The sequence below is a fragment of the Macaca thibetana genome, chromosome 15 (genome assembly GCF_024542745.1).
Source record: "Macaca thibetana thibetana isolate TM-01 chromosome 15, ASM2454274v1, whole genome shotgun sequence".
In the NCBI taxonomy this organism is placed as follows: domain Eukaryota; kingdom Metazoa; phylum Chordata; class Mammalia; order Primates; family Cercopithecidae; genus Macaca; species Macaca thibetana.
The window spans coordinates 23,092,612-23,111,981 of record NC_065592.1 but is presented as its reverse complement, the minus strand read 5'-3'; the positions used below and the strand labels follow the sequence as shown (position 1 = coordinate 23,111,981).

General features: G+C 42.4%; 1 protein-coding gene across 4 annotated transcripts in view; it reads right to left on the bottom strand.

The window, feature by feature from the left end:
- The window catches only part of ASTN2 (astrotactin 2), a 988,433-nt gene that overhangs the window by 270,547 nt on the left and 698,516 nt on the right, over positions 1 to 19,370 (bottom strand). For all 4 annotated transcript variants that reach the window (XM_050759610.1, XM_050759611.1, XM_050759612.1 and 1 more), the window contains one exon: positions 18,970 to 19,149. In XM_050759610.1, the coding sequence (XP_050615567.1) occupies positions 18,970 to 19,149 (180 nt within the window). The remainder of the gene's footprint in view (positions 1 to 18,969; positions 19,150 to 19,370) is intronic.

Here is a 19,370-nt window from a genome sequence, read left to right as displayed (position 1 = left end):
GGAATCCTGAGGGTGGAGGACAAAGGCATAGTTGGAAAATGCATCCCTTCAGTATTCTAATATCTCTCCTGATGGGGAATCACTGATTGGCATTGTCTCAGAAATACATTTTCTGTCTTTTAAAAATTCTAAAATAATACTGAATTTTTCTCCCCTGAGAAGCCTATGCCAAATAAGTGCTATAATCTTAGTACAACTTTGTAGTGCAATCAGACTTATTTGTTGATGTCTGACTGGCTGAGTTTTTAAAACCTACTATTCCCCCTTCTGCCCCATATCTGGGCATGCCAGTAAGAAAGCTCAAATGCTTCCACCTTTGTGGCCAGTGGAAGTTCAAACCACCTAAGAATCCTCACTGCAGCCCTACCTCCAAGCCATTAGGAAAAGCCAGGCTCCTCTACTTTCCCTGCTCAAGCCATTTCTGAACCTGCTTGAGAACTCACGCTGCTCTCCATAAAAGCCTCGTGTGAGTGATAAACCTTTTCGTATCTATTTGGTCCTAATGTAATATCAGTCTTAACACCTAAACCAAGTTTTGGGTAAGGGGTTCAACCTCTCCTCTGGGGATGACTAAACACTTGATGCAACAAGCAGAGGGTCTAGGAGATGACCACTACCACTGCAAGGCTTTCCTCTTGCTTTAGTTTGCTAACTGACTCTTGCTGGCTAGAATTTTTTTTTTTTGGTCACTGCTAGCAAGCTCATGCTTTGTGCTGTGCTGCTTTGTACTGTGTTAACTGAGCCTTAACAAGCTTCTGTTATAGATGTGCTCAGCTAAGTTGGAATTTTTAATAATTGGCATTTAAGAACAAGAATAAAGTGGCCCTGGGTCATGTGTCTTGGTCCAGACTTACCTATGTCTCTGAATTGTGTTTCTGAATCCCAGTGTAAGCTGTGACTGTCACGAGGCTCAGAGGAATAATTCTTACCCTGTGACTTTTGGTTGTTTATCTCAACCAGGTGTTGCCCTCATTGTATGGAGTGCTCAAAAAAAACAATAGTGTTTGCAATATGCAGGCTGGTTGGTAGTCACTCGTGGAGGAAGACCATGTTGAATGCTATGGTGCACTCCCAAAAGCAGATGGTTTACTAGGACTTTACAAAATGCCTTTGTTGCTACTTCTGCCTATGCCCTATGCCACTATGCCCCCTGACCAAAAAAAAAAAAAAAAATCCTGATCCTAAGGGTTATAAGGAAAAGCATCCATGGTATAGCCAAGGAGTTATTTCAAAGCCAACTTAAGCACTGGGTCCTCAAACCATATAAAGCACCTGTTGGCATGAGAGAGACCCTAATCCTGATTATACATATTTGCAACTCTGGAGGAAGAATCTTACACATATGAGCAGGATCCAGAGGAACTTCCCTCCTCCCCAACCCCTCCCCACACCACCACCACCACCAAATGATATACAGTAGCCACCAAAAGGAAAATAAAATAAACCTGGATGCTGGGGAAAAGAAACAAAAAACTGAAACAGAGGTTCACAGTTTGACCCAATAGGAAATCCAAAATTAAAGAATTTATGCAACAACAACAAAACAAGATAAAAGGTTACTATTTGGCTTTTGTACCTCTACAACTTAGGTTCCAAATAATTAACTTTTAACATCTGCTGAAATGTACCAGTTGTTAAACCCTTATGGCCTTAATATTGGGTTTCAAATTATACCTGGAATTCCCCTAAATTTAAACAAAGTATCCCTATAATCTTAGGGTAGTTAACAGGATATTTTAGGACATTAGGAAGACAAATAGGTATGCCTCATCTTAATCAGAACTATTGCCCTGCCTAAATTCCCCATAGCCATAGCACCCATTAACCTAACATATGGCATAGTGGGCGGGGTTGCTCTAACCCAATGAGTAATAAAATTGAATTAAGCCTTTGGCACTTACAAATCAGCTTGCCAAAATGGGACGGCATGGACCTTCTCCTCCTCCATTAGTTAAAATAGCTAATATGGCCCAATTTAAATTAAAACAAGGTCTTCGAGGTTTGAAACCCATATACCAGACCTATTTAGAGAAGAGTGAGTATCCCCACTGCCTCACCATTAACGGCCCAATGTAGCCTGTTCAGAAACCTAGAAAGAATCAATGGCATCTCACAGTAGATTATTGCCATCTTAATGCTGAAGTTCTATCCAATAAGGCTCCCATATCAAATATTATCAAAATTACTAACTTTAATCAAGAACTAGTAAATACTTTTAAGTCACAGATTTGGCTAATATTTTAGCAGCCACTTAGCCACAATTTGCCTTCACCATCAAAGGGATGCAGTATCCTTTTACTCAGCTACCCATGGGATAACAACAGCCAGGCCTTCACACAGCCTGCAGACAAAATCTTAACCACATCTAACTTTCTTCAGAAGCACAGTAAACACTGATCATACTGTTCACATCATCCTCCAAGAAGATTCATTTGGCACAATCACTGAGGATATACATACAGTCATAAAAGAGCTCACTAAAAAGGGATGGACCACTACCCCACACATTGTACCAAGTCCTTCCACCTTGGTTAAATTCCTGAAAGCTATTAGCTGATGGCCATTCTATCCCTGACACTTGCCAGAAACAGCATTTGCAATTTTTTTTAAAGCCCAGTATGTTTTAGTCTATTTTGAGTTCTGGAGACAGCATATTTCTCATTTACAAATTTTACTTAAACCCATTTATGCTATTAAGCCCACTTATGAATGATAATACAGGCACTACAATTAGTGACCCCTGAGAGTCCTTTACTTAAAGGCTTTAGCAACCTCCTCCCATGCTTCCTGAAGTCTCTGGCCCACACTTGATGGCCCTAGGTTGCCCACAGGCATCTTGTGCAAGAAAGTGTCCCTTCAGCCCTATGCTGTATGCCATTAGAGTGCAATTGCTGGAAGCATATTGGGCTCTCTTGGAAACAGTCTGGTTGTCACAGGCCCTCAGCCTGTGACTCTCCATACCAGCTGCCCATTATCCCTTAGGTCTTGAAATCAACACCATAAAAATTCAGCATAGCCACTGAGGTTTCCTTGCTATAGCATAGAGCCAAACCGGGCATATTTCGCCTATAGGAAAAGGTCCCCCACCACCATCTTCAGCCCCTTGCTAGATGCCATGGTGCTGGTAAAAGTCATCCCCCTTCCCAGACCCTTTGGATATCTGCGGAAGCCCTTGCAATCAACAGAGTGAAGAGTAAAGGGAATGTCTTCACTTTATAGATGTTATCACTACCATCGTATATGATGGAGCTTGCTGGAAAGTTCCTGATTTTTAGCCCATAACTGGGACATCCCTAATAATGAGACAGGACCCAAGTCAGTGCAACTGGCCAAACTTTATGTGGTCCTTTTAGCACTAAATACCCTGACCAACATATGCACAGTTCTATAGACTCTTGAGCCATTGCCAGTGATTTGCTCATCTGCTCCAGCCAATAACAGCAATAACAGTTCTCTATCCAAGGTTGCCTCTTTGGGTTAAATAACTCTGGGACTCTCTTGCTTCATATATATGTATATGTGTGTGTGTGTGTGTATACACATACTTGTACTCACAGTATAAATCAAGGTCTTTTCTGCTTATAATAATTTCTTTTCTGCTTATAAGAAAATTATTCTTATAATAATTTTCTGCTTATAATAAATTCACAATAAAAGGCTTCATTAACACTTTAGCCCCTTCAGTAGTCTAGAAATTATTGATAGTGACTAAGGCATTCATTTCACTTCTCAAAATATGTAATATTGGGCTCTTGTACAAGGCATTTAATGGAACTTTCACGTCCCTTACGAGCCTCAGGCTGCAGGCCTCACAGAAAGCCATAATGGTTCATTTTACCTAAACAAGTTCAAGTTCAATTAAGTGAAACATGCCACATTTCAGTCATCAGTCAAATATCGGGGATGAATTGTAATAAAGATTCTGACTCCATTTTTGGTATTTGACTGCTAACAACTTTCAAATTCTTCTACTTACTCCCTCTTCTCCTTCAGCCTTACATCTGGGAAAGCTGATAAGGAAGCCTAGGTAGGCCTACCTTTGGTGCCAGAGGGAAGCTCAATCCATGCAAGCCCCAGATAATATATGAGAACCTCCCCAACCTCACCCTATACCCCTCACCTCCCACTCCAAACCAGTCTCCTTTCCCTGCTTTCTCAAACCACGTTTGGACCTGCTTGGAAGCTCCCTCTGCTCTCCCTAGAAAGCTTCATTATGTGAGTGATACATCTTTTCATATCCTCTTGGTGTAATGTGTGTGTGGTATCATCAGCCTCAACATCTAAAGCAAATGTTGGCTGGGGATCCATCCCACCACTTCAGAGTGACAATGAATCTTTAGAGTTAAATATTGAAAGAAACTTCATATTATGATAAATGAAAATTTCAGACCAGGTGCAGTGGCTCACACCTGTAATCACAGCACTTTAGGAGGCCAAGGCAGGCGGATCACCTGAGGTTGGAAGTTCAAGACCAGCCTGACCAACATGGAGAAACCCTGTCTCTACTAAAAATACAAAATTAGCCAGGCATGGCGGCACATGCCTGTAATCCCAGCTTACAGGCTGAGGTGGGGGAATCACTTGAACCCAGGAGGCAGAGGTTGCGGTGAGCCGAGATCACACCATTGCACTCCAGCCTAGGCAACAAGAGCGAAACTTTCTCTCAAAAAATAATAATAAATAATAAAAAAATAAAAAATTTGTAAGTTTAATTTCTGAGCAATCACATGAATAAAGCCATGTGTTTTGTGAAATGACATTTAATATTTAAACTTAAAACTAGTAATAAATCTCTAAATCTCTCAGGCCCCAAGATATGAAACTCGTTTGATACATTTAATGATTCTGTAAAAGTGTAAGAAATGAAGTTAAATGAAGAATATCATGGCCTCAAAGGACGGAAAGGGATTAGACATGCATATTACCTCGCCTGATCCAAGACTCAGGGACTGGGTATAGAAGAATGAAACTTCCATTAATTGATACACTGAAAGAAAGGGCACATACAAATAGGCAAATATACCCTAGACCCTGCATAGAAGGCTAATTAGCTAAATGTAAGGTGCAAATTCTCAAGCAAAAACCCTGAAAGTGTGTATTCCTCCTTTCTGCTCTGGTGACTATGCCTATTTATTCTCCTCAATGAAATGGGCATATTAACTCCAGCCTATTCAATATGTACTATAACTATTGTTCAATGCCCCATAACATTTTACACAAGTAAAAGCTGCCTAAAAATGAGCAGCATAGTCAGCCTCTCTGAATGAAATCAAGTGTCTCTAAATAAAATGTCAGAAATAATACAAGGTATGGCAGCAGGAAAGTAGCTTAAGAAAACAAATTGCAAAAGGGAACATTTATTTTTATTCTGGAAGATACCATTTTTTCCTATGACTTCAATGACGTATGCAGCTACATACCAAACTGTATTTTTCATGTCTTACCTTCTTTTTGATCACCAGATTGATGTATACCCAGCTGCCCATTTTATATTGCCAGTTGTATATACCTTAGGAATCTTAGACTCAATATATTCAAAACTGAACTTGGCTTTACCATACCTGCTGCTCCTTTTTTATTTCACCTAAGGAACTCCAGCATTCACTCAGGCCCTTAAGTCTGAAAGCTTGGCACCATGTCTAATCATTTTCCTCACCTCTCACCTTCTACTGTCCCATCATGATGTTCTCATCATTCTAACAACTTAATATTTTTCACATACATTAACTTTTTTCTGAATCCTCATGGCTGCTAAATTTTAAGCTATTATTTTTCTCCTTGAAACCCTACTACAACTGATCTTCCTAACTGTAATCTAGCATCCCACATATACTTCCTCCCATCCCAAGTCGAGCCCTATCCCACATTAGCCAGAGTCAAATTCTAAAATGCAAATGCTAATCATAATATACAAAACCTTTAAATGACCTTTAATTGCTCCTAGTGAAGCTACAACTTTCTTAACATGGTCTATACCGTCCAGTGGGATTTGATTCCTGTTCATCTGTCTTTCTAGGTTTATCTTACCACCACTTCCATCCCCTCTAGAGCTCTGCTCCATTCACAATTTCTTTGTTCTTATCTTAGGGACATTTCTGTACATGCTTTTCTTGCATCTTGGAACATTTACCCTCTCCATACCCACATGTGTTGGCCTAAATCTTACCTCCTTCAAGTGTTCTGCAATGCCCTTTCAGATCCACCTTAACTGTTTTGAGTCAGGTGTTCATGCCAGTCTTTGTATTTATCCCTCTAGCATTTACATATTTCATGGTGATTTTTCTCATTAAATATCTTTTTCCAAGACTAAAATGAGCTCTCTGAAGGCAAAGCAATGTTTAATTTACTGCTGCATCCACAGCATCTAGCACAGTACCTGAAACATAGTAGGCACTATAATTGTTGCTGAATAAAACCAGGGGTCAGCTTAGCTCATATGTTGACATATGTGACCACTCTGGGTCACAATTAGCATCAGCTGGTAATGCCACCTCCTGCTCCTCGCACCACCTGCATCCCTGAATCATTAAGTCCAGCTGCAATAGCAAATGGGGTATGGTTGAAAGGTGGGAGGAGTGGTTCCCTCTGATTTGCTTTTCCTTAGAGAATCTTCTCAACTGTAAAATAAATGAAAGTTGTGTTCCTTTCTAGACTCAACCCGAACTTTGTTTTGGTGCAATGTCACCATTGGAAGAGAAGGCTCAAAAATATACCTTTCATTGTGTGGTATATGAAATATATCTCAATAAAGCTGTTACAAATGTAAAAATGTGACCTTGAGCAGGTGAGTTTCCACATTAGGAAATGGAGATAATAAATGCTCAGCATACCTCCTGGCATGTAATGAATTCTCAGTACGTGTCATGTGGACTTGGGAGTCAGACAGTCCTGAAATGGAATCCTGTCTCTGCCTATTAGCAGCCATGTGACCTTTGGACACATGGCCTTTTGAATTGCCACTCAACACACTTCCTTGGATGGGGGAAGAAAGAGAGAATACTAATCCTGTTTGAATCCTAATCTTGTTATTAACTAATCGTTCTCTTTGGGCAATTATTTTTCTTCTCCATGGTGCTCCATTTCCTCCATCTATATTTGTTAAATTAAGGATCTTTCTAGTTGTAAACTTCAATGATTCTGGTGCCCCATACCCTGGAGACATATTGAGTCAAGATCTCCAAAAGAGCCTTCTTTCTGGGCATCTGTGGAATGGGAGGGAACAGCAAGAAAGACCCTAAAGACAAAGGACCCTAAAGAGGAGAGCCTGGGGCCTAGGGCTGGTACGTCAGGTGAAGACAACTAAGGCCAGCTCCTATCCAATGTATCAATGGTCGAGTTGATCTCTAAGGCCCATCTCAGAGCCAAGGGGTTGCTAGGAAACAAGGGTCGGGAGCCTGCTGGTGAGCATCATGCAGGCTTACATCCTACTGATCAGTCTCCCTCTTGTTTCACTCTTCCTGACTAAGTACTTCTAATTGTTGCAGGGAGAAGAGAAATGCCACTCAAGGAGAACTTTGGGAGTGCCCATTTTGGCTAAGTAATAGTAAAATGTAAATGGTAAGAGAATTGGAGCAAGAAAAGATAGAAGAAAGAGAAGGCATGAGAGAGTACCATTTGCCAACTCTGTGACTTTGGGTGGTATATCTCACCCCTCACTCCCAAATCTCAGTTTACTGGCATAAAGATACCAATTGTAGGAAGTTGTAGGGATTAAATGAAATTGTACATGTGAAATGCCCAGCATACCTCATGGCATGTAGTGAATTCTCAGTACATGACATAAAGACTTGGAAGTCAGACAGCCCCAGGATGGAATCTTGGCTCTACCTTTTGTTAGCCTTGAGCAGATAAGTTTTCACATTAGGAAGATAGAGATAATAATCTGGACCTCACAGGGTTGTTATGAAGACAATATGAGATCATGTGATTAAGTGGCTCATAATAGGAACTCAACACATGTAAATAATTGTTGGCCTTTCCTCTGTCACCTTCTCTTCCAACACACATATACACACACCTATACATTCTTCTAGAACAATATAAGCTTGGTATTCAGCTGTGCAAACATGCTGCCATGTGCCCTACTGCTGAGCTCCAGGCTGTGCTATCTGACAATCTCACCTTCTATTCCCACCTCCAGGTTTAGGAAGAGCTCAAATTCAAAAGCTGGCAGATTAGCCAGAGAGAAACAGCCATGACATAGGAAGTCTGGCAGGAAGAAGACATATATCTTAGGCTGCTGTAGTCAGGACTAGAAAAGGCTATATCATTATGCCTTTTGCTTGAGAAAACTAATAGTAATAATAATCATTATTGGCTTAATTATGTCTCATGATAATAATGAATGATGATCAAAATAGCATTTCCTGAGCATTTGTTATATGCCAGGTGTAGCAATAATCACTTTACAAACATCAATTCATTTAAATCTCATAACAATACTGCAAGATAAGCATTATTATACCCATGTTAAAGATAAGAGAATTGAGTTCCAGGAACCAAAAAGACCTGACCTAAGTCACACATCTAGAGAATGGAACAGATGATACATAGCTTCATATGTATGTTGCCATTTGTTGAAACTTACACCTGTGGGGAGGAGAAGGCATCAATGACTGACTTGTGTTGAGTTCCTGCTATGAGCCACATAATCACATGATCTCACATCATCTGCATAAGAATCATGTGAGGTCTAAACGTTTTCCAGTTATTCCCTTGGTATCTCCCAAAGTGGCCAGTTGTTTTCACTTAATTTAAGGCATTTGGAGATTCAATCTTTCCATTTGTGACAGTTCTCAGCTGTGGACAGAAGCAATGGGAGTGTCTCTAACTACTGGGAGACTCAGGCCCAGTGACATTCAAAGGTCTAACAAAGAAGCCAATAGCATTCCCTAGGAGCACTGAGGGGATGCAGGCACTATTGCTCCTTCCTGGTTCAAGAGGCCTTGCCATTCCTAAAGGTGCCAGGCCTAACTACAAATCTAGCTTTGCATTGTTGTCTCCTTGCGTGGAGTCTCCTTCCTCCCCACCTTCCCAGTTGGCAAATGCCTATTCACCCTCAGGTTCCTGTTTAGACACCTTTTCCTCCAGGAAGACTTCCCAGCCCACCCTCAGTAGGTTAGGGGCCCATCTCTCAGCCTTGGTCCCTCCACTCCCCACCCTCCATATACATGCACACCTAATGCTTTCTTCTAACACAGCATTTATCAAATTATAAAGCATTTATAAAATAATCTGTTCACCTATGTCTTTCCCATTTGACTGTGGGATCTTTGAGAGCAGGGACTGTGTCTCACTTGCCTTAGCCTCCTTAGCACCTCATATTAGGGGCTCAGGGAACTATTGTGGAATGATAGAGTGGTGAGAAAGGATAAAGGAAAGAAATGAGAGGCAGAGGGGGAAGAACAGGGCCCCCTGGGGTGTGGTATCTCAAAGGGTTGTCTGTGAGCAAGGCTGCTCTCAGGTTGGTAGGTTAGACCTGCTAATAATGACCGAGGGAAGGCAAAAACTTCAATGTGTGTATCTGTATTCCCTCCAGACCATTTTGTTCTCATTAAGGGGCTGAAGGCAGAGAGATAGCAAAAGCTCCACATTCATCTCCAGGGAAATTCCACATTCTTAGTGCCAGACTGCTGAGAGAAAACGGTCCTATCTAACAATCCTGCTCCCTTAGGCCCTGCATCTCTGTCTGGGACTGGGACTGTGACCGGGAATGAGTATGGTTTGGCCCCTGTCTGAATCAGAGTAACCTAGTTTACAACAGCATCAATCTCTTGTCACTTCCCCTAGGAAGATGGACAGTGGGGATGGTCTCCAGTGCTTTAGGTAATGATGCACACACATATACCCCAAATAATATAATAAGCAGTCTGCCAACCACTGACTCTGCCATCTATGAGTATGTGGGAGGCTTTGGCAACAGGTAATCTTTGAATTTGTTCTAAGTTTTCAGGAGAGGGAAGGCCAAACGATGCTTCTACCTGGTTATTAAATTTCTCTCTTCACCACTGCAGTTTCTAATTGATTGCATAAAGCTGACCTCATCTTTCCCATCTGTAGAATGGGAATGGCTAACCAAGATAAGAATAGAAAACACCTTACACAAATCACTATTTCTTACTGTCACATCCATGACAGATATTGCTAAGTAATCACTGCATTCTTTTCCACTGAGCAGAGTCCTGGCCCAGAATCTCAATGCAGTATTCCAGGAAGTTGATTGCCATGGACACATGAAGAAAAACGCAGGCCTGACTATGTGATTGCTAATGCCTCTTCCCACTCTGACTTTGTAGGGTTTGACTTTATAATGCAGCCCCGAAGCTAAGATTTGGAAGCAAGTTATGCAGGGGGATATTGGTGGCAAAGAGAATATTTTCACCCCTGCTCAAGCTGAAGGTCTAAATTCCAAGTCTTAGCTTTCCTCATTTCTTTTAACTATGGATAAGAGAAACAACAGGAGAGCAAATGTTTACCTTTGGGTTTGATACCAACATCTAAAGAGTTCTCTGAGGCTACTGTGGTATGGTTGAACCAACACCAACTCCATGATTAAAGCAGCCTGGGTTCAAATCCCTTCTTTGCCAAATTCCCTGGTGTGAATCCTGACAAGTTACTTTCCCCTTCTGAGCCTCAGTTTCCTCAAGCATGAAATGCAGATAACAACACCTGACTTACAGACTTTTTGTGAGGAGTAAACTGGATGAAATAATGTATGTGAAAGTGCTTTGTGTGATGCACTGCACTGAGCACATGCAGAGGATTATTATTCTTGGTATGCACCAATAGGAAAAAGACTAGGGTGTTCCGTTCCAGATGGACTCAATCTAAACTGGGGAACAAATGCTTTTTTTGGTAATTTCATCTTTGGAAATGGCAGTCTCATGGGCCTATTTGTGTTTAATGAACCACATCCTGTATCGTCTTTTTGCATGGTTCTGAGGAGAAATAAGTTGGCTCCGTCTTCTGGCCTGCCGTAGACTAGTGAGTGTCCAGCTCATATTTAATCTCCTCCAGTCTCTCCGCCTTGTCCAAGTAAATACTTCCCTAGAGCTAGATTGATCCTGCAAATAACTGCACAGAAGCTAAGGCACAAAGGGAGAGGAAAGGAATAGTTAGCCAACTCCTACCACCATGCTGGGACCCTACCATAGACAAATGCATCCAGGCTGGGATTTTTCACCTAGGATAAAATTAAGGAGTTAAGATTTAGAGGTGACTGCCCTGGGGTCAAGCCGCTAGGAATCAGAAAAGCCACGTTTATCTGAGTTCAAAATCAGTGCTCTCAAATTTTCAACAAAGTGCTTTTAATACACCAGTAGTCTTCATCCTTTCTGGAGTCAGAGAACCCTTTGAGACTGCAAGAAAGCTATGGAGACTTTCATCCCAAATAAACCACAAATGCAGATGAACAACACTTTGCCTATACCACTAAGGCATTTATGACCCTCCAAGGCTCACTCACTCACTCATTTATTTCAATAAACATTACTGAATGCTATCAATATGCCAGGCACTGACTAGGCATTAGCCAAGCAGGCAGGGTCCCTGCCTTCACAGAGCTTACAGTGCAGCAAGAGAGAAAGATGTAAACTAATAAATGTGAACTTACAAACAGGTTATGTGTAGCAAAAGAACATCATTCTAAGAAAATAAAAATGTAGCAAAGGATCCTGACATAGCCTGAGGCTTCTTGAAAGGTTTCCTGAGAAAGTGACATTTGAGTTGGGTGATAGGAAGTGATTCAGCAAAAATGGGGAAAAAAAATCAGCAGAAGGCCAAGTGACAAAAGGATCGCAGCTTGTTCTAGGACTTGAAGGAAAGTCAGTATGACAAAATGGCAGAAAGCACGGAGACACACGGGGCTGAAGAGGTTGGCTGAGGACAGATCAGATCTGTTAGAGCCCTGCGGCCATGGGAAGGAATTTGCAAATTATCCCCATGGCAGTGACAAGGCACCTAGAAGTTTTAATCCAAGGAATAACATGTTCGGATCTCTATTTTAGAAACATCCTGTGATGGTTAATTTCATGCGTTAACTTGGCTGGGTTATCAAACTATTCGGTCAAATAGTATTCTGGGTATGTATGTGAGGATGAATTTGGAGAGATTAATATTTGAATTGGTAGACTGACTAAGCAGATTGTCCTCCTCAATGTGAGTGGACTTAAACCAGTCAGTTGAAGGCCCCAATAGAACCAAAAGGTTGACCCTCCTGCCTGAATGTCTTGAGCTAGGACATTGGTCTTTTACTGCCTCTGGACTCCAATGGAAACATCTTCTTTTCTTGGATCTCAAGCCTGCCAGCCTTCAGACTAGAACTTATAGCATTGGGTCTCCTGGTTCTCAGGGCCTTGGATTCAGACTAGAATTACACCATCTGCTCTCCTAGGTCTCCAGCTTGCTGACTGCAAGATGTTGGACGTTCTCAGCCTCAATAATTATGCTAGCCAATTTATTATAATAAATCTGTATCTATATCACCTATATTTACGTATCTATGCCTGTATCTGTATCTATATATCTACCTCTAAGTCTCTTGCTACATATCCATCCTGTCGGTTCTGTTATCCTGGCTAATACACATCCTCAGTGCTGCCGTGTGGTTAGGATTCACAGTGGCAGGGTAGATGCAGGCAGACCAGGCAGGAGAACAAAGCTGGAGTCCAGACAAGCTATGATGGTAACTTGGAATAGGGTGGCAACAGTGAGATAGAAAAAGTAGGCACATTTAAGAGTTATTTGAGAATTAAAATTGACAGAACTTGGAATGGTTTGGAAATGGAGGGGAAAATTCAGCAGAAGACCTTCTCAGAAACTAAGGTACAAAGGGAGAGGAAAGGGATAGTTAGCCAACTCCTACCACCATAGACAAATGCAGCCAGGCTGGGATTTTTCACCTAGGATAAAATTAAGGAGTTAAGATCCAGAGGTGACTGCCCTGGGGTCAAGTAGTTCGAAGTCAGTGCTCTCAGATCTTGAGAGAGGGTGTTGAGAAGGATTCCTAGGTTTCTGGTTCTGCTTCTAAACAGATGGTGGTGCTTCTCACTAGAACAATAGAAAAGTATTAGGTTGTGTGGAGTGGAGTTTGGGCAGGCAAGAGAACTAGAATGATAGCAAATATCAGAGGAAAGCTTGAGGTTGGAGGTATAAAGTAGGACTCATCAGTGTGGGGATCACAACAGAGATCATGACCATAGAAACAGTCTAGAAAGAGTGGCCCATAGGACAGGCTCCTGTGAAACCTCACTTACTAATGATGCAGAAGAGGATGAACCTGCAGAAGAGAGAGATGCGACAGTTCGGAGGGGAGGTAGAAAACCATGAAGATGTGGTATCACCGAAACGAACACAGGAAAGTGCTTCACACAGGAAGCAGACAACTTTGTCAAAGGCTACTGAAAGGTCAGGAAGATGGAACCTGAAAACTGTCTGCAGGATATTGAATCACTGAAGAAGTAAACCAAGACCCTGCAGGTCTCAGACCCTAAGAACAACTACGTTCATATCTTGTTGCCATCTTAGAAGCAAGTTCCCTCAGGAAACTGAAGGCTCTGGAGAATTATCCAGCTCTCATCAGCTCCTTGGCCACACCTGTCCTCAAAAGAAGAGGTGACAGTTGAATAATCATTCCCTTCTCCTCCTCCACCCACAACCCCTGAGATGCCTTTTAAACAGCCAAAAACTCCTTTAAAAAGTAGTCTAGGAATGTTTCAGCTGACATTCAAAAACGCATTGTAATTCAAATGGAAATGCAGAAATGCAATCCCTTGGACAGTCTAGGAAAATTATAATAGAGATAAGATGCCTTTTAGAAGTGGCGACATGTATTTATCTGTGGGGATGTTTCTATACCATGGACTCTCCCAATCTAAACTCAGGAGCAGTGCAAGCTTCACACAGAGAATATCCTTCCACAGGGGTCACCTAGGCAGTACACTTTTAATTGCATAGCATTCTTTCACTTCTAGCCTCTCTTTATCTCTCCATTTCTCTTTGTGGATTTTGGTGTGCCTTTGTATATCTCTCTTTGTTTTTCTGTCTCCTTTTCCCCTTCCTCCTTTTCTCTCTCTGCCTTTCTTTTCCTCTCTCTCTTGCTCCAGCTCTCTGTCTCTCTCTCTCTCACACGCACACACAGAATGAGCAATTATTTCACAAACACGTATGTCACCTTCCATAGTCAGTTTCTCTATAAAAAAGAAGCAATTAAAAATTTAGAAAACTTATAATATTGCTAATTCCTGCATCTATCACTATCCTCCCTAAGTAGAGAATTACAGGGGATGATAAAAGTTACAGATTCCTTTTGATATCTCCCCAGTCCACTTCCGCAACTCCTTGCTTTCACTGGCTCCGAGCCTGTAGCTAAACTCACTGAGGCCCCTCCCAATCCTAGGACAATCTACCTCTGCCCTTGGTCCTGGGTCACAATGATGACAAGGGATGACAGCAAATTAGCAACCCCCACCCCTGCTCACACACAGGTGTGCCTGCACGCACATACATACACACAAACATACACACCTGGGAACACAGTAATCGAAGTGGATGTGGCAGCCTTGGGTGGAGGGCACGGGTTGGATCAAGATAATTAGGTCCTCAACTCAGAGCTGGATGGGTCCATCCATTCCTCTATTTTCTTACTCAATCTACACAATGACTTTGCATTTTGCATATGGGAAAACCGATCTTGAAGAATGAACCACTTTGCTCAAGATCACACATCTGGTAAGAGATAGAGCTGGGATTTGAATTGGGGTCCATCTGATTGTAAAACCTGTGCTTTATCTCCAAATGAGAAAGTCTTTATCCGAGGTAGCCACAGGAAGGGTGACTTTATACAGTGAACCCCCATCATGATATAAAACTCATGTTTCATGATCACAGCTAGGGAGAATGTGTGAATATCAAGTCAAAAGGTAAAATGGAGCCCCAGTGAGAAGAAGGTAGTTTTTTTCAAAATACAGGGATATCAAGAGCACAGCAACATGTAGTGAAAGTATTATGCTAGAGCAAGAGACTCAGAAGTTCACACACTGATTGGGGGAATGGCATGGAAGCAGAGGTAATGGCTAAAGAAACCCTAACAGGCTAAACAGCTTCCATACTAATCATGCCTGGAACCTGGAGCTTCCAGAGATGACTTTGGCTACTCTAGTTGTGTCCTAAGGCCCAGCTCTTCCTGCATTGGATTAGATTCTACCTTATTGACCTGTTTGATGCTCTAGTCACCTACAGACTACTGGAAAGTTCAGAATTCCCACCTGGTGATATAAAATTCTGCCTTCCTACCTGGAGTTCTTACCAGTGGTTATTGGCATGCCCCGTGCCCCCTCTGGGATCAACATCAAAAACTAGGCCTGTTATTCTAGCTTTTATTTTTGCCCTATTACAGGGAAGAAAATACAGAGGATCCAGACCACCACACTTCCTTTCTGAGTCTACAATAGATATTACCAACTGATCGTAATTCCCTTTCTCAATTATCCCAATAACTTGCACACAGTGTTCTAGACAAGCCATTCCCTAGTTGATCAGAATTGGCACATGAAAGCTAGAGACCATAATATGATAGTGACTGGGTATCCCACCCAGCCTGGAAATGTCAGCCCCCTCCCTCTTCCCTGCTGTCTACTAGTGGATTTTTTTTTAAAGTCTATAACAAAAATGATGAAATATTGGTAGACTAAGGCATGCTGGTAATGAACAACGTAGGAACAGAGCCCATATCTTCTTTATTTGGTGCCACAACATCTGACACAAGAAAATACAGAGAAAAAACTGTTGGGAAATGTTCAAAGAATTAATGAATGATAACTATGATTTTATTTGCCCACAGAATGTACCTTTAGAAACACTTAGGGGAATGAGAGTAAACCTCTCACGGGAAATATTTTAATAAGGCACATTCACCCCCATCTCCCTTGGCTTTCCAGTAATTTCCAGTGGCTTCCCCAGATCAAAAAAGTGGCCAGGGTCCCATCATTATGAAACCTGGGAAGGCTAGGGCATTTGTTTCTAATGTCCAGGGACAACAGAACTAGGGCGAAGGAAGCAATGGGCTCAAGTTTGGATTCAAACACCATCTCCTTCAGTAAGAACGGTGGCCCTTTGCCTCTGTAAGTTAAGGTTTCCCTTCTGTAAAGGGAGAAGTGAGCACCCTTGCCTCCTTTGCTTTGTAGGTAGATGAGAAGATCATAGGAAGGCCATCGGCAAACTGTAGAGGGCTGTATAAATGCTCATAGTTGTTATCCATGCCCTATTTGGTCTATTTTCTCCAACCTACTCTACCAAGTTTGGCCCCTCCACTCCTCCTTCCACTAAGAAAGTTAAAAGGACACTTACAGGGATTTTTCTAGTGACATCTGTAGCTCACAGAGAAAACTGAGGGTTGAGCTCACACATGAGCAAGGTATGGAGCGGGGACTAGAATCCTCAGCTGATGCCCACAATTTTTACTTTATTTCAAGCTACTGTTTTCTATGTACCTACTATGTACCAGACATTTTACCTGCATCATCTCATTTTATTCTCCCAAAAGCCAGGCAGGAGAATTACTATCCCTCATTTAACACACGAGGAAACTGAGACTTAGTAATTCCTTTACCTGAGGTTACCTGCCAGGTGTGTATAAAGAGGAGTAGAGACATGAAATATCCTCCACCCCACTTCAGCACCGCACTGTCCCTCCTCCTCTCACAAGCTCTGTCCCCCGAGGTATCAGCTCCCAAGCCCAGATTCATCCTGGCCTGTCCAATGTTTAGCAGATGTCAGTGACACACAACTCATGGCTGGGGAGAAAAGGGATACTAGCTATCTTTAAGTCCAAAGACTTCTTTCAACTCTACAGAGGCAAATCCCCAGCTTCTCATCTCCCCATTCCCTAGCATCACTCCCAAATATAAAAAATAAAACCAGAGTATCTGATCTACCATCTAGGTGGTCACAGCAGGTGAAGATGGAGGGGAAGAAACACACAGAATGGTTAAGTTGACCTCAATGTATCCCCTATTCTCTTCTTGGGAGCAAGTATGGATGATGGAAGCAAGAAAAGTGCCTTTGTAGACTAGAAGCCCAGGAAGGAAAACACCAAGTTTACCCTGCAAGTTTGTGGCAAAGCCAGGTCTTGAGGGGGTCCTCCTAGCTGTTGTTTCAGCACTCTTTCTTCCTCCTCTCCCATCTTATTTGTAACAAATTCCATGATCCACCAGACAAGGAATGGGATTTTCTGGAATGAGAAATTCTAAAGTCTGAAGACAGCTAAGCATGGAAAAGGGGTGGGATTTAGAATCAGAGTAGGGTCCCAGGCCCCAAACGTGATATGAAGCAAATTACTTATGTGGCCACAGTGAGCGAAGGTTTTTATAAACATAATCTAATTGTATTACTTCAAAGTCCTGAAGCTTATTGCCCTGCTTAATGATGTGTCACATTATTTGCAGGGTAGCACGATGAGACTTCTATTGATTTAATGCACTTCCTTAAAGACTGTCATTGTTAACAGTCATAAAACGGAGCTATTCCCAGACAACTCAATTATATCCACTGTGCCCATAAACCATCCCTTGCCCCACTCAGTTGCACACAGGAAGCAGAAAGGGGTAAGAACACGACTGGGGATGCAAAGCCTCCAGGGACAAAAGGAAGGGATCTAGAGATTGGGAAGGCAGGTGGACTAGGGTTTTATCCATTCGGGAATGTGCAACTACATAAAAAGCACTAGACAGGGTGTGTAGAGCAATCCCACCTGGTCCTGGCCCTGCCAAGCAGAGCTGTGTGAAAGCTCCCTTCTCCCCTACAGACTTAGTTTCCTCAACTGCAAAACTGGAGTGCTATGCTCAATGAGATCTTTCAGATCTCTCCTGGCTCCCACGCTTAGTGGTTTTCTGTTGTGATTGCTTTCGTTCTTGGAGATAGGGTGGCTGAGCTGTATGAAAAGATGCAAGCATGTTTTTAACATTGCTCTTCGCCCTTTGCATCAATTGAGAGACTTTCTTTTACAAATAGTTGATAATAATAGTATTAACTATATCAAGAAGCACTTCAGTATAGTTGAAAGAGGGAAAGAACATGGGCTTTTGTGGTCAGCCAGCCTTGGGTTCCAATCCTGACCCTGCTACTTATTAGCTGTGTGTCTACGGGCACTTGATGTGGCATATCTGAGACTCATTATCTCATGTGTAAAGTGGGAGTGTGAATACACTGACCTATTAAAACACATGTATATACATGTGCGATATTTTTAGCTTTCTCAAAATGCTATTATATAAACTGCTTATCTTTAATGTGAGAAGCAGACAAGAATAGCTACTTACATACCCATTTCACAGGAAGGGAAAACTGAGGTGGAAAAGGAAAAACCTTCCCAAGGTGAGTGGGCAGAGACTGGTCTCCTGCACCTGGTCTGAGGAATTCCAATTCTGATAATAGCTGAGAATCAAAGGGAAATGAAATCTGCTGAACCTTCCTGAGGATAAAAGCCTCTCCACAGGACATAATGGAAACCGTCCGCTTGGTCATGAGGTGATTGTTTTTTCCAGAGGAAGGGAGCTCTTCTTGGGAGAGAAGAACCCAAGCTCTTTTTGGGTTCTCCCAAGAAGCCTGGAGAGAAGAAAGCATCAAGAAGACACCAATTGCTGACCCGAACCTGATCCCTGGCAGTTGTTTCAAAGAGAGGATGTGGGAAGCAAAGTACTTGCAGGAGAAGGCAAGGGCTCTGGAGTCTAGAACACTAACTTGAGGCCTCAGAAAATGCCTAACTTGAGAGAATCCTGCAAAAATCATTGTATGATCCCTCACTCTGCCCATGGTGAAACTGAAGCTCAGAGAGAGGCAGGGACTTGCCCAAGGTCACACAGCTTAGATGTGGTAGAGCCAAGATTTAGATCCAAGGCAGCTCAGTTGTTTCCCCAGACACCTTCCCTCTATACCCTGCCTGGCCACCTCCTCCAGTAGGCACTCCGGGCTTACCTTTCTGATACTGGAGCCACAGCTGCTGCTGGACCTTCTTGCTGGGAAAGTGGATGATGCAGGTGAGCTCTGAGCCATAAAGGGCCTCTGCGATGTAGTGGGAGCCATAGTGCTGGATGAAGGACAGCAGCTCCTCCCGACTGCTCTCCTTGGTCAGGATCTTGAGAACGTTAGTGAAGCCTGGACAAGAGAGGAGCATGTAGAGGTGGTCAGATGCGGGAGGCTGGCAGCTAGCAAATTATACAGTGGCAAAGGTTCTTCCCAGCCTGGATTTGGTGCCTTACCCCTCTTTCTCTCCTTCCTCAAGCAAGCACATGACCAAGCTATTCTTCCAGGGGCCTTCCTGAGCTCCTCCCTGCTACTGGACAAAGCCTAGTGACCTTCTCTAGATATTCAAGGTT